Source organism: Sceloporus occidentalis, unplaced genomic scaffold, assembly GCF_023333645.1.
Source record: "Sceloporus occidentalis isolate IW3139 unplaced genomic scaffold, rSceOcc1.0.p SCAF_2, whole genome shotgun sequence".
In the NCBI taxonomy this organism is placed as follows: domain Eukaryota; kingdom Metazoa; phylum Chordata; class Lepidosauria; order Squamata; family Phrynosomatidae; genus Sceloporus; species Sceloporus occidentalis.
In genome coordinates, this window is record NW_028316982.1 from 86,979,455 (window position 1) to 86,996,031 (window position 16,577).

The window sequence follows — 16,577 nt, forward strand, 5'->3', positions numbered from 1 at the left end:
ACATCTCATTATGCATTTATATGCAAATACACACATTCCAATTTTTTTTAAAAAAAATCCAAAATCCAAAACACTGCTGGTCCCAAGCATTTTGGATAAGGAAGATTCAACTTGTATAAAAATCTTAACATCCCCAAATACCTAAGCAGTATAGAAAATTAAAGCACCAAGTTAAAACATGATAAAAGAGTTAAAGGTAATCTCAGTACCACACATGGAGGTTTACATTGTCAACTTATTTATACAGTAATTGGTTTTCACTGGAGTTCCTATGGTGTTTCTCATAGCAACCCCTGAATGCCAGACATGTACCTGGAGTTATGACACTTCATGTTAGGGAGTAATAATGACATAGTTCTAGTTGGACTATAACTTTAGAAACACAGAAACAAGAGTCCTTCTCCTGCTTGCAAACCCCTCAAATGACATGAGAGAGAAAAAGAGATTCACCAAAGATTCACTAAGAAGACATGCTCAATCTCCTGCAGGATTTCCAGTTCTCTGAAGACATTCCGAACCTCATCTCTTTCAATGCACTGCTGCTTATTCATGTACTTCATGGCATACATCTTCTCCGTATCTCTCTTTTGTACAATGCACACCTTAATAAAAGAAAAGGGAGAGGAAGAAAAGATGGCTTTTGTTAGTCTGGTATGGTCTTAAAGCGGTTATAGTGCCATTCTGATACGGAGCTCATTTTCATGGTTGCTCCTGAACTTGCCATGTATCTCCATTCAGACTGCCCATGGTGAGCAGGATGTGTACAGTTTCCTCTCTGCAATAAAGGGAAACTTCTGGGCACACAATTAAAAACTTACTCTGCAAATACAGATTTCCAATTCCATCCTCAGGAGCCCTGTCAAATCCTATGACTGTTAGTGATTCAACTATATCACCAATAATGAAATGTTAAACACTTATTCAGTCATACATACATACATACATACATACATTGTTTCATATTTAATTATTTTATTTATATGCCATCCTTCTCCTTTCAATGAGTCCAAGAAAGCTTACAATGGCTAAACAAGATAAGCTAAAACCCGGATAATAGAGAAATCAAAACACAATTAACAATTGGTACATTAAATCATCATTAAAATTTTAAAAGTACAAAATCATGTAAAAATGTAATAATAAAATGCAGCATACACATTGAGTTCTTGAAAAAATGTACTCATGTCTGTTTCATATCAAAAGGATGAATACCCTTAAAAAGGAGGATAAGCATCTAGTAATGCCATTTTACCCCAACAGCAAAAAATATGGGGACTGCGATTATATTACAATTTCCATTGGGCTCTTGTAGCATCATAACCCTGAGATGAGAAGATGTAAACAAGAAGACAGCACTCGTGAGGATGTGAAATGTCTGCATGTTATTATATATTTTGTGACCTAATATAGTGTCTGCTGATGAAATCATGGGTTTAAGTTACTGGATCTGCACACCTTTCCACTTCTCATGGTTGTGGCCCATTTTACTTGGCTGCTAGATTTACTTGGCTGAGATAATGGTGGCCTCATTTTTCTTTCTTTTTTTAAATTAAAATTTATTAATACATTCTAGGACAAAACATGACAACAAACAGTATACCAAAACAACAATAAATACAGGCAATAACCCAGATAAGGCCCTGAAAATTATAGATAAAAGGGGTATTCAGGGATCCTGAAAGACATCTTTCCATAAAAATTTAGCTAAAATTAGGGCATGTCTAGAGACTAAATCTTGCTGGATGTATTCAATAAATGGGTGCCCAATCTTATGAAAGGTCAATCCAGAGTATAAGCCTCTCGCTCTGTTGTTATTATTTGCCATTTTCTCCATTAACCACAAGTTCCAGTCTAGTCCACCATCCTGCAATATTCAACTTTCCAGCTTTCCAGTTCTTGGCTATCTCAAGCCTGGCAACATTTTTCTGTGCGGCCTGCCATCTTCTCACATTAGAATTCTATCTGTTCCTTTTAAATATAAGTACCAAAGACTGGAGCTACCTATATGCAAAGCAGCACCTATATACCAATGTTTAAAAAGTAAAAAAGAAAACCACATTTTTAGGGCTAGCACATGACTTCTTCAGAATGCAAGCAACTATACAGAGAGATTTTTAAAATAATATATTCAGCTAAACTCCAGATATACATTGCCTTTCCTACAGCAGCATAACCTTTCAGCCATCAGGATTAAATCTTTGGTCCTATTAGGCTGCCCCCCCTTACTTATCAGACCTTCTTTCTCCTCACCTTCCCACCAGGGCCCTCCGTTCTGGTAGTCTAGGTCTGCTGTCCCAGCCCAGGATTTCCTCTGCCCCATCCCGGATTCGCCCCTTTTCACTCGCTGCCCCTCACTCCTGGAACCTTCTTCCCCCACGAGCAAGAGCCATCACTTCTTTAACCAGCTTCAAAACGGAGTTGAAGACCATCCTGTTCAGAGAAGCGTTCCCAGGCATTGCATAATTGTCGCTTACTATTTGATGTTCTTTTCTTGCCTGTTTTCTTGAATCATTTCCTGTATTTCTATGTATTTTATATGTATTATCCTACTAGAGAGGCCCCTTCCCCACCACCACTCCCTTTGTGTCGTGTCTTTTTAGATTGTAAGCCTGAGGGGCAGGGAACCGTCCAATTAAAAAGATTGTATGTACAGCGCTGTGTAAATTTACAGCGCTTTACAAATACAGGTTAATAATAATAATAATAATTAGACAATTAATTCCATTAGTGTCTGGACAACCAGGAGTCGAGATGTACTGCCCTTGAGATACCATTTTCTGAACTAAACTGAACCAGCGCTTGCGGTTTTAGTATTGGAAAGTTAATTTGGATCTTTTTAAAAATAATAATAATCCTGGGTTGTCCAGAACAAAGAAGAATATTTCCACTTGCTATATTTCCTATCTAAAGTATTAACTTTGGACTGTATTTTACTTCTTCTCAGTCCTCTTTTAAGCATTAAAGAAACACTTAATTAAAAGGTAACTGTTTGGAAATGAGCCCATGAAAATTCTACACCAGTCACAATTACATCCATCTTCTTTTAATTAGCAGATGTGCTTCGGCATATGAAGCAGAGCACGCATCTGAGAAATTAATCTGACAGTTCATTCATACAAGTTCCACATCAAGAACAGCAGGCTGATCATGACCTGAAGGTAACACGAGAAAACAGTTACTCATATGCCATCGGATATAAACAAACAGAACAAGACATGAACGGGCAGTGCAGTGCAGAGGGCTTGACCATTTGTTGTTGTTAATGAATGCCAGGTTGCTAACAGCACACAATAGCAAATCACTCTGGATGCATTAGAAGTGGAAAGAATAAATATAATGAAGAGTTATAATGTGCTGGGTGGAAAAAAATTCATATCAATTACCAGGGCACAATTAGAAATCATGTGAATTATTACTCTTGTTTTGTATATACTAAAGTGTGTATACGTGTGTATGTGTGTGTATTGTTTTAACAATGAGTATAGTTTTACAGTAGATTTTAATCCCTGGTATCTCCAGTTAGAAATCTATCAGGCCTGGGAAAATCCCTCCTTCACACACTGGACAAGGGGTGTGCAAATCTGGTGCGTTCAGGGGCCAATTTCCTATCCTCCAAACCTGTCCAGAGCCAGGAAAAACAGCACTGCTCATTTTTAAAACATGCACGCACTGTTTGTGTGCTATGATTTACAGTGAAATGTGGTGGTGGTAGGGCTACCATTGAATTAAAGCACATAGATGATGTAGTGCCAAGGGTAGGAACTGCACATAAATAGAGAATTGCTGTCAGAGAAAGTAGAATGACTTGAGTGTTCTTCTTTTTATTATTATTCACTATTGATCATCTCTGTGTATTTTGAAGATAAATCAGATCCTATTCAGGAATGCTTACTCAACACATAAGGATGATGTCATACCAGTCCTGCACCCTCTGTTGTCATTTCCATCAAGCTCTATACATGAAAGATGGCAATCAGAAAAGGTGAGCCTCTGTACCAAATGTTAGTGTTCTGAGTCTTGTGGACACCATCCATGGATAGCAGAGGTCTTCTCTCTATCATCATCCACATGTAGATGGTGATGGAACTGGGACTGGAGAAGGGCAGGACTAGCATTCTTCTCTCACCATTTGCTGAGGAAACATATTTTAATGACACCTGAGTAGGGCTTATCAGAATATAAATGAATTGCCTGCAGCAAATATTCTGTCTAGTAAAACACCTATTCACACATCATCAACAGCCAATGGACCACAGAAAACCTCAAAAGCCAAGTAATGAAGTAAAATATTGATTAACATTGGTAAGACAAATGTAGTACAATCTGAATTTAATAATTTAAATGATTTTAAAATTATTTGGGGGAAATGTATTACACTGGATTAAAAATTTAATGTTTAACAAATTACTTACAAACTCTGCCTGATTCTCACTTTGCCTATAAACTGTTTTATACCTGCATCATTTTCTCTTCTTTCTCCCAGTGTTTATCTGTCTCTCTCTCTTCCCTGACACACACACTCTCACTCTGACTTCGTTTTGTCTTACAAAACCAATGATTTGATTTCTATATATTTCAGAGCACAATATAAGCTTTGCAATGGGTTTATCCTACACTTAAGGCTCATTGTATCTCTCAAAGTTGCAGCTTCTTTTTCTAAACCAAAATATCCTTCCCAATAAAAGACTGGTGGTTTTCATGATGACACTATATAATATATATTATATTATACACAGCTGCTGATACCCCATTTAATTCTAGCTTAGCAATTGCTTTTTGTGTTTTCATTGTAAAAGATGAAGCAGTAGCTCTTGAAATCTCAGCATGCTTGTTTTTCTACTTTATTGTCCCTCACCCCCCAAGAATGACTTTGGAGAATAAGAGAACGAAAACATGCCATGCAGGATGCAACTTTCAGAAAATCCATGTTGATAATCTGTAAGTGAAGACCTGGTGCTCTAACACAAGATTTCAGATTTTCAAAAGCAAACAACAAAGAACTTTCATACAGTTTACTTTTTCCACACAAAGGTTCCAGCAGGATTTTTGTCCCCTCAAACATGATATTTGGAGGGGGGGGGGGAGTCCTCCCTTGGATTACCATTTCCCTGCCATCCCTGTTGTGGTGACATTGCAGTAGAGGCAGTGGTTACCTTCCTTCTGTTAGAGGAAAGTGGTGTGGTAGTGGATGCTATCCATCAAGGCTCTGCATTGCATCAAATTAAAGTACTGTATTTTCTTTGTCACTCTTGAGTAGCAGCAAGGTGAATCAAAGTGCAGCCTTTGAGACTGGGCAACCAGTAAGGGCATCAGAGCCAAGAAGAGCCTTCTTGCTGCTCTGGTGTCCCATGTACCCACAAAAGGAGGGACTGATTTGTTCTGTTTGCTTCCACTCAGCAAAGAAAATCCTCTAATTTAAAACAGGGTTCTACAGGGCCACAGCCTAGACTGGCTGGCCATGACTAGGGTGCTTTTCTTTAATGCAGCACCGTACAACTTTGTTGTTAGTCAGGGAGTAACATGAGCACAGATCCCTAGTGCTTATTCCTATGGTCAGACCTGAACCACTATTTCCATGTAATGATGTGTTATACCTCATTGATGATATGTAATATAGTGCCTACTAAATAATAATAATAATAATAATAATAATAATAATAACAACAACAACAATGTAGTTTATTTATACCTCCCGCCTCCCCCATGGATCGAGGCGGGATTACAACCTTAAAAGACACCTAGTACAATTTACAAACAATAAAATACTAACACTGAATTTACCAAGAATTCCTATTAGTTCCTTAAAAATTACAATTCGTCCATTTGCCAACAATCAGAGTCAAGGAAGAGCAGTCGTCATAACCTTTTTATATGGAATTCAGTGGATAAGCCTGTTGGATATATGAATTCTACCAATTGTCTGAAGGGCTTCCTCAAGATTTCCATTCTGAGTAGCATTTATCAATGGAATGCATATTCATTCCCAAGTTAAAAAAGGGGTTCCTGACAGTCAGTAAACCACATTGAGAAGAACAGATCAGCAAGAAATTTACACAGTTCTTTCCTTCGATGTGAAAATTCCAAAATGTTCATAGCATCATAGAAATGGAAAACATCACAAGGGTCATCCAGTTCAACCTCCTACTGTGTAGAAATACATAAAGCACTTCTGACATGGCCATCCAGCCTGTTTAAAAACTTACAAGAAAGGAAACTCCATCACACTGTGAGCCTATTCCACTGTTGAACAGCTCTTACCATCACAAAGTTTCCCCGAATGTTTAGGTGGAATCTCCTTTCCTGTAATTTTAATCCATTGCTCTGTGTACTAGATTAGTTTCTGGAGTAGCAGAAAACAAGATTGTTCCATCTTCAAGATAACATCCCTTCAAATATTTAAATATGACTATCATGTCCCATTTTAACCTTCCCTTGTCCAGGCTAAACATACCTAGCTCCTTAAGGAGTCTTTATAGGGCATGGTTTCCAGACTGTTTACCATTTTGGTTGCTCTCCTCTGGGTATGTTCCAGCTTGTCAATATTATTCTTTTTTTGTGGTGCCCAGAGCTAGACATAGTATTCCAGGTGATGTCTGACCAAAGCAAAATAGAGTGGTACCTAGTATTATTACTTCCTTCAATCTAGACACAATACTATTTATGCAGTCTAGAGTTGCATTTATGCAGCCTAGAATGGCATTTTTAAGCTGACACATCATTCTGATGACTCATGTTCAGCTTGTACTTTCATATGTATCATTATCAAGCCAGGTGTCACCCATCCTTTTTCTGTGCATTTCAGTTTTTTCAAGTCTACATTTAATCTAGTTGAAGTATAGTACTGTACATTTCTCCCTATAGAAATTCATTTTGTTAATTTGGTCTCAGCTCTCTAATCTGTTAAGGTCATTTTGAATTCTCATCCTGTTTTCTGGGGTATTAACTATTCCATCTAATTTGGTGTCTTGGGTTTCTCAAAACAACTTATGCCAGACACATCTCCTTTTTTGATAGCATTTCAAGCTTGGTAGTTGAAGGGAATGCTGTGGATGACTAGTAGGGTGCCACTGGATCATGTCCTGAATCCAGTGCTAGTCAACATCTTTATAAACAACTTTATAGATGACTTGGATGAAGGAATAGAGGAAATGCTTATAAAATTGCAAATTTTAGCAATTGTGCAGTTCAGTGACCCTAGCATTTCCTTGTTCTTCATTTTGCTATGGACATAACCAAAAAAAGCCCCTTTTAGTGTTTATAAACTCTCTAGCAAGCCTAAGCTTGTTCTGTATTATAGCTTTCGTGACTGTCTCCCTACACATAGTGGGTATCTGAATTCCTCTTAGGTGATTTCCCCCATTTCCCATTCCTTGTACATGTCCCTTTTAAACTACTGCTTCTATTTCCCTCAGTACGGAGTCCCCTACTAATACCATACATCTTCTCTGAGTAGACAGGCCATTCCATTTGCTGAATCTTCCAAGATTACCTGCATATTCTTTGAGGACTGACACTGTTGCTCTTGTTCCTGTTCTTTGTGATCAATGATAAAGGAGGGAGCCTTGAATCGATTCTGTAGTTCCAAACTCACAGACTGATCCCTGTCTCCTGTGTTTGGAAATTGACCTCATCTTCAAACTGTGTGTTACTCATCCTGGGCAATCTGTTCTGCTTTGTCCCAGAAAACTTCATGCTCCCTAGTATGCTGAAGAGTAAATACATGAACCCCAAGCTGCTAGACATTCTCTTCCAACAGGGCAACTTCTTTGCACTTGCTGCAAGCGTAGCTACCCACATACTCTGGCAAGAATACAAACATACCACAACTGCTGCAGGTGATTGCAGCAGCTCCATTGCCATCCATATTCAGTAATCTTAAGTAGGCACTGCAACAGAAACACAAAATCACCTTATGCTCTTCCTTCCACCACACCTGTTTGCCTTGCCTGTTGTTGTGAAGGAATTATTCTGTGGAGGGAAACAACTCATTTTCTGTACAGAAAATGCATTTATTGCACATAAAACATTATTTTCAGAACAGGAAACATGGTTTCTGTGAAGAAAACTGGGTTTTTGGTTTCTCCCATATTTTTCACTGCAGAATAATTCCTCCACAGCATTTCTGTATATTGGAATATGTGAAGGAATCCTTATTTTCTCCTACACAAGGAGAAGGTATGTTTACAAGCTTGGCACGAAGCAACAGGCCTCACCTGCTGTTATTCTCCAGTAAGTGGTACTGAGAAGCCACATGAGCTTGAACACTGCCTCTGGCCAGCTTACCTCAAAGCCATTACCTGCAATTCATCACTTACATGCAGAGAACTGCAAATAGACACTTTCCTCCTTGACTTTGGTACCATCTAATCTCTTCTTTTGCAAAGAAAAAATCCTTTAAGTAATGAGTATCATTATTAGAAAAACTCAACGTAATGTTGGGAGAATTAAAGCTGCACTGGCAAGGATAAGCTTGTGTGTCTGTTTAAGATCCTGTGTATAATTTAGATTGAATAGAATGCCAAGCTCCCTTTAGGTTCAGCCTCAGCCAAATGATTTGTGCGCATCTGTTTTGCTTTTATTAAGTTAGAGGCATAAAGAGCTTGAAAATTACTTTATTCGGGGAAGGAGCTATCTCCCACTTGTAATCGCATTCAGGGACTCCAGCCAGTTTTGTACTAGTCTTTTATTTTTATCATGAACTGACTCACCAGCATCTATATTTTTCCTCCATTTATTTTTTTTTAATCCCATTGGGGGAAAGAATGAGTAATTAAAACATTTTAGAATTCTTTAAAGATACAAACAGCCTATTTCTTTAAAAGTACTGAAACCTGTGGAGGTTTACTCCCAACTAAGTGCCACTGAGAGTTGGGGTATATCCACACTGCAGAAATAAAGGAACATGACACTACTTTAACTGCCATGACCCTTTCCTACAGAATCCTGGGATTTACCATTTCATGAGGCACCAGAGCTCTCTGACAGGCCAAGCTGAATACCTCACCGAATTACAAATTCCAGGATTCCACAGGACAGAGCCATGACAGTTAAAGTCCTCTCAAACTGTTTTATTTCTGCAGTGTGGGTACATCCTTGGACCGCCAAGTAATAGTGCATAAGATCTCTTCTCATTAATTTTCAACCTCATAAACCATATCAAAAAATGAGTGTTTAAGATGAGGTACAGCTACCATTTAGCAATAGCAATAGAAAGTACATTTCTTAAGTGCTCCCTAAGTAATTTACAATATGTAAGCTAATTATTATTATTATTATTATTATTATTATTATTACGCTGTAGATTTACACAAGCTGGGTACCCATTTTAGCAACCTCAAAAGGATGCCAGACTGAGTTGACCCTAAGCCATTAGCTGGTATTGAACTCAGAACCTTGTGGTTTGTCAACGAGTGGCTGCAGTACAAGCATGTAACCACAGCACCACCAGAAGGGGTATACTAGGACTGCCAGGTGAGCAGTAATACCACAGCAGCATACCAAGACAAGCTGGGTCTACAAGGTTTAATCGGTTTAGACAATGGATTAGATAAATCAGATTTGATTTGATTATTCTAGTATCTGCTAGGTTTATGTATTTTAACAGTGTTTTTATAGCATTTAAACAATTTTATGTGTTTTAATCCATGTCATCCCTGCCTTGAGAGGCTGGTAAAAAGAAATAATAATAATAATACTAAAAATAATAATTTCTTCATGTAAACAAGTATTAACCACTAGAGCCAAGAGTAAAGGGCACATATTTGTGTTTCAAGATTATTAGTCCCTTACCAGGAATTCTGGTTCTTCAAGTGGTCATCTGCGAACTCAAACACAAGGGTCTTCCAGCTACACAGAACCATGATAGAACATTCAAGAGCTCCAATCCTTCAGTTTATATGTTTAAGTGTGCCTCACCAACTTCTCAGTTCATAATATATTATTATTATTATTATTATTATTATTATTATTATTTTAATATTATTATAATATAATAATAATAATATATTATTATTATTATTATCACTACAAGCATCTAAGGCCCTGTACAGACCGGCACTTTGTGCCGGCCTGGGGGTGGAGTCAAGGCATCACATCCAGATGATGCACACCCTTGATGACATCACCAGGGTGCCATTACAGCACATGCTGCTCCAGACAGTGTGTGGCATCATGACATCCCTCCAGCGCTGCGTCCAGATGAAGGGGTGCCATGCAGCCATGCCACCATGGCTATGGCACTCTTCAGAGGGCGCAAAAAGGAGCTGCTTTTTAAAGCTCCTTTTTGTGCCCTCCAGAAGCAGGATCGGGGCCATGGCATGAAGTTGTCACAGCCCTGATCAGGCCAGGAAAGGGGTGGCTGCATGCTGCCCCTTAGGGGCTATTTGTACAGCCCCTCAGTGCAGATGTGAAGAAAGGGGAAGATGATGGGTTGTGTGAATTTACTGTTATTGAAGATTTTCACATGACATCGTTATGTCGTTCCTTTATCGTCTCAAAGTGTAGTGGAATCGTCATAATAGATAGACGATTCCAAAAGATTTTCACACGAGGCTGTTAGTGTTTTTAAAACGTTGATATATCAGAATTCAGCAATAAATGATTACAAAACGATTTCAAAACAGTTGAATTGCTGAATTCTGATATATCAACGTTTTAAGAACTCTACCAGCCTCATGTGAAAATCTTTTGGAATTGTCTATCTGTTATGATGTTCCAGTACACTTTGGGATGATAAAGGAATGATATAATAATGTTGTGTGAAAATCTTCATATACTACTTATAGTACAACAATTTACAGTTATATAGCACTTGTAGTACAACAGTTAAAGTTAAGCAACTTGTTAAGTCTCCTATTTCTCTTTGTGGTCTCTGTGACTCATACATATGGGTGATTAGTGAGCCAGTTAATGAAGAAGGGTTCCTGGTCAAGCCAGGGCAGAAGAGAGGGCTGCACAACCAAATGAAATGCCAGCCAAGTTTCTGCTGTCCAAGATGTGCAGGGGAAGTCTTTGTTTTGGTCTTACTACTATTGCAGCTATGTCTAGTGAGGACAAGGGAGAGATCTTTCTTGGTGGCCACTCCCAAGCTCTCTTCCTCAGAAGATCTCATTGGCCCTCTCCTTGCTGTCTTTCCTCCTTTTTATTTAAGGACACATTTTGGTTTTTAATATGTTTCAGAAGTTGGAGCTTTAAATGGGGGTATTGTTTCTACTTTATTGTGTTTTATATGTGCTTTAAACCTGTTTTTAAACTTGTGTTTTTGTAAATAGAATTTTAGTTCAATTCCATTTTAACTTTTGTATTATGGGTGTTTAAATTGTATTGTGCTTTCTTATACACCACCTTGGAGCTTGTACTTGAAGAAAGGTTGTATTAAACAAACAGACAGACAAGTGTGTGGATGTCTGTGACCATGCGGCTACTTTGCAGGAGCCAATACAGTTCCTTCTAAGATTCTTCCATGGCAAAGGACTCCTTGCAGAAAGCCACATTGGCCCTATGAAGTGACTTTATCATTCCAGCAGGATTGCCTGTTGAGCAAGTTCATGAGCCAGCCTGATGACTTCTGCCATACACTTAAGCAAGTATCTGGGAGGAAACTGGAAGACATTTCTGATTGCCAGTGCAGCAAACTAAGGCACTGGGAATATGTTGAAAGGATGCTGAGCAATTGGTAGAAAAGACAACTGTACATCTGATATCTAACCTGTTGAGAGCTGTCTCCTATAGGGATGATGTATTGGGAAGAAAAGTAAGAAAGACAATGTCCATGTCCAAGTGAAACTAGGAAAGCACTTTTGGCAGGGGAAAAAAACAAAAAGCATCAAAAGACATAGAACAACACAGGATACAAAGAAGATGGCTTCACTCTCAGTGCAGCAACCTACTCCGAGTGCAGCAACCTACATCAAGCAGTGCTAATTGCCATCAAGAGGATAATATCCAGGTTAAGAAAGTGAAGACTTGCTGATGCAGATGGTTCAAAAGAGGACCTTGACCAAATGGGGAAAACCTCACCCCAAGAATCTTGGAAGGAACTGTATTGGTGTGCAAGGCCTTTGAAAATCTGTTTGACCAACAAATCTGTAGACAGGGGGCGTGACCCTGGAGACATGTGTGAGAAGAGAGCTCCCAGGAGATCTTCATTAAGTAGAAGGATATTGTCTGACTGCTTCAGATGGAGTAGGAAATGAAGGACCTCTGCCACCAAGAAGCACTGCTAGGCAGAAAATGGGAAGTCCATAAAGGTAAGGACCCTGTTCCACTTAATGATACAACAGCTTCCCAGAAGACCTCAAAGCTGACAGGGCATCTTCCAGCAAGGTCTCATTCTCCAGACTAGCAGTTTCAGTGTAGCAAAGCCCAGATAATTGACATTTGCCTGTACAAGGACGTCTAGGTTTTGCAGAAGGCTGTTGATCTGTAGATCAAAGAGAAAGAGCAGAGTGGAAAACCAAGTTTGGTCAAATGACCATATTATGATGGCCATCAGATTCTTCATGAACTTGACCACCAACATGGTGATAAGATGAAATGGGGTAACGAGTAAAGAGGTGATCAGTATTTCAATGCATATAAGGCCTCAAACTTGATGAGGGGGCTTGAGATGGTGCTTGAAGAGTGAGTGGAAGACTGGGTATAAGAGAAGTGTAAATGATCATACCCTCTGATATCTTGGGAGTCTAAGACAGAGAAGTTGGATTGTAAGGGGTTTCTTGCTCCAGGTAATGGAAAGTTTTCTATGTGTGTTCTGGCATTTTCTGAAAAACCAGCAGAATTGAGTGAAATATGTTGCCACAGTGTACCTTTGATGCAACATGTTGGGCTCTATTAATTTGTTGTCTGATGGCGCAATGGGGTTCTGCCAGTTAGAAAAGGGCAGTGTTTTTCTAGTGATCTGGTGAAGATGCCAGAGAGGGCTGCACCTTCTTCCATATACATTTCTATTATGTGTCCATTTATGTTTGGCAGCAGCTTACTTAAATGGTCAGCATTGCTGATCACTGCCCTATATTATTGATACCATCTGGGCGCAACATTTGCGCAATGCGAACCTATTTACATTCTGCATTCTCTTAAGAATAGAGATTGTTCAAGAAGGCTATTTATGAGTAAATTTATGAGTAAATTATTTGCAAATTACAAATAATGAAAATGGATGGTGCTCTGCATGATATCTCTTTACATCTCCAGATACCCTGCTCCCATTATCATTGGGCCAGAGTTGGACATTCTGTGCAACTAAATTACTGCATTTCAAATAACATTTCATTACAAATGCACTCTTTGGAATGAAAAAAAGACCAATAAAATGGGACACATTTAGAGAGAAGGGGGAGAGTCCATAAAATAGAAGCAGCTGGCATGATAATGAAGTTATTGTTAGTGAAATGATCTCATTATTATCAAGGCTTTGTTGCCGGCTACAGAAGCAACATGCAGAATTTAAAACATCAGAACCTAAATGACTTGTTGAAAGAAGTAGGATAAAATTGCTAATATCAGGAAAGAAAGAACAGAATGTCTTTCTCAATTATACTTTCAAAACATGAGCAATAACAAAAACCCACTATAGTCTATCTCTATCTCGCTCAATTTCTCTCTCCAAGATGAAGAGCTTTCTGTAGTTCAAAATATTGTATGTTCCTAAATCAGCAGAGTTTGATCCAATGGAAGATATTGCTCATCATAGTTCACTTTTTTTCGTTATCTAGAACCAACACTGAAGCAACAGGACTATATATCAAAGTATTATAAAGTGCTCCTTCTTGAGAATACTGGAAGTGACATTGAGTACCCCTCCCCTACCAATTCATCAGTCAATTCTGGGCCAACCATTACAGTCTAGTAAAACGCATACTTTGTATACTTCAGACAAGAGACTGGAACAGTTGCTTTTTGGAGTGTACCTCCCAGAATGTCCTAGCCAGCATAAATACTTGCCATTGTTTGCCATGACAACTTGTGGGGTGTTCTGTGAATTACGGTTCAACAAAGTTTGGTTCAACAGAGTAATATTTGCAAGTGCTGGTTTGATCCTCAGTTAGACTTCTGCTGGAGACATTGGAAAGATACTTTGAGACCGGACAGAACTGGACTACATAGACCAATACACTTCACTGCATCTAAGGGACCCGAACAGAAAGGCCAAAAATAAAGCTGCTTCGGGCCACTTTGGAAATGTGCTGTTTAAATCATGCTTGTGTCCTAAGAGGCCAGAAGCCATGCCAAGGCACGCTCCAGTCCTATGGACTGGAGCGCAGCTTTGGCACAGCTTCTGGCCTCTTGTGTCTGTCATTTAAACAGCATACCTTCAAAGTGACCTGAAGCAGCTTTATTTTAGCTTGTCTGTTCAAGTCCTATATTCAATACATAGATTATCCCCAGTGACTTATCCCCATTTCCTTTAAGGAATGCTGCTGTTGAGGCCTAGATCATGGGGCACAATACTTGCATTACCTTTGGTTGTATGACAGGCTGCCTGTTCTCCTCACTCATGTGAGAAGACATCTCAGACCTCCTTTTCTGAGAGAAGCTAATGTGAAGACGTTTGCCTTCCTACAGGAAAAGCCAGCAAGCTGGTCAATTGTCAGCTGAGTATATTGATGCCAATATAGTCTACTAAGTCACCCACATACTATTTCCCTCTTTCTCTACTAAATCTTATACAACTACACAAGCACAGCTTTCACTTTACTGCCACTGTATGGGATCTTGGCCCAGCACTAGGTGTGGCTTTATGCCTGCAATGAAGAAAGCAGATATGAAACAATAGGTGCCCCATCCCCAGTCATTTTATCCTTCCATCATTTATGTTATGGTTTCTGAGCCCAATTGGCCTCAATATAATTACCATGTGATATTACTTAGCATAATTTGAAAAGTGAAATTGGTCATAATAGAAAGCAGTCATAAAAGGATCCAGAAATGTGGGAAGCATGATGCGGAAAAGGTAGGTGTCAGGGAATCAGTTGATGGCTTTCTTCAGACAGAATTCAACCTAAGGCATTAATCTGTCAAACCACATTAAAAGTCCATGCTCCTAACAATGAATCATCAGCCTATATATATTCATACAATGGCTATTTTCATCGTCCACTTGTTGCCTTGCTCCACTTTTCCTAGGCATTTTTCCTTTGCTTAATCAGATTGTTCATGCTAGAGATCAATCGCACAGGATTGTTATACTATCTGGTGGAAACCTTAATGGTTAAGTAGATATAGAGATATATGTAGAAAGCATTACTGGTAGGTGGAATCAAGTCTTTGTCAGAAGTACATAGTTCAGCATTAACACTGCTGCACAAGATTAGTGAGCTTTTCTATCTGATTATTATTATGGTGTTGTATTGAGTCTCTTTGGAAAATGTATACAAAATTTGTACCTTTATACAAAATTCATTTTGTGTTTTGTTTTAGCACACAACACATATATTGCATACCCGTTTTGCACACCGCTCCCCGCATTTTGTGCAAAATATAGTTTTCTGTGAATAAATTGTTTTTCCACAATGTTTTCTATAAACAAAATTTTCACAACAAATTTTAATCACTTTTTAAATAACTTATTTTTATACCTTTATCAGTGTTTTGCATAGTTTTTAATCTGTATTGTTTTTAAATATGTTGTTCAGCACCTTGATTCCCATTATTGGGAGAAAGGCAGAATATAAATGATAAAATAAAATAAGAATAAAGTCTCAAAATGCAAAGAATCTCACAGTGACTGACCATTTTTCCAGTGGGATGCCACAATGTCTCATGCAGGGTGAACAAAATATGTGGTTATTTTTTTAAAATGTGTTTTAATTAAATGTTGGTAAAGCTTACCCTTTTGGTAACAACACTGACCTTATGATTTTGATTTTTTGGTAAAATGCAATCTTCTGTTTACTAAAAGTTGCTTCTCTTAAAAGGACATTTTCTTTCCAGACATTTAATAATACTTGAGAGTCTGGATTAATGCAATAAAGTAAGAACCTCACTGAGATTAAAGGTTGTCTAATAATTGGATAACATGTCCTGAGCTATCTCACTCCAACTATACAATCAGAGCACAGGAATTGAAAAAGCAACCATTTTGTATTCTGGGCAGTAACCATGAGCAGTATCAAATACTGGGATATAATTACTTGAGCTATGCTAAGCCAAGCTATCTTTCCTACTTCTTTTGCAAATATATCAGTCCTCCTTTCTGTTAGGCTACATATGTTGCACTTGAAAATGATGGATACTCAGTCCAATTACAAGGAATTTTTATTGTACCAAATGTGATTTTTCTCAACATGATAGCTCAGCACAGTCGCAAAGTCCACTTTTGATTTTAAAGCACCTCTTCTTCCTATGGCTGCTCTGGGTTGTATGAGAACTTTTTGTGTGGTGAACTTCTGCCAGGAATGTAGGCCCAGCATATTCCATGTGGCAATGACTAGGTGAGAGGAAAAGTTTAACCCAGCATAGTCTCCCTGCTTCCCATGCAACTCCTACAGCCCAGTCTCATACCGTCCAACTGTGTCAGTTTGCTGGGGACAGCTTTGGGTTGATCCTCCGTCCCACTTTGTCAGCTGCTTTTACAT

At 38.6% G+C, this 16,577-nt stretch overlaps 1 protein-coding gene across 2 annotated transcripts in view; it reads right to left on the reverse strand.

Annotated features, from left to right (window-relative positions):
- Positions 1-16,577, reverse strand: part of STK32C (serine/threonine kinase 32C) — a 253,014-nt gene that overhangs the window by 31,167 nt on the left and 205,270 nt on the right. For both annotated transcript variants that reach the window (XM_089510208.1, XM_089510207.1), the window contains one exon: positions 451-602. In XM_089510208.1, the coding sequence (XP_089366334.1) occupies positions 451-602 (152 nt within the window). The remainder of the gene's footprint in view (positions 1-450; positions 603-16,577) is intronic.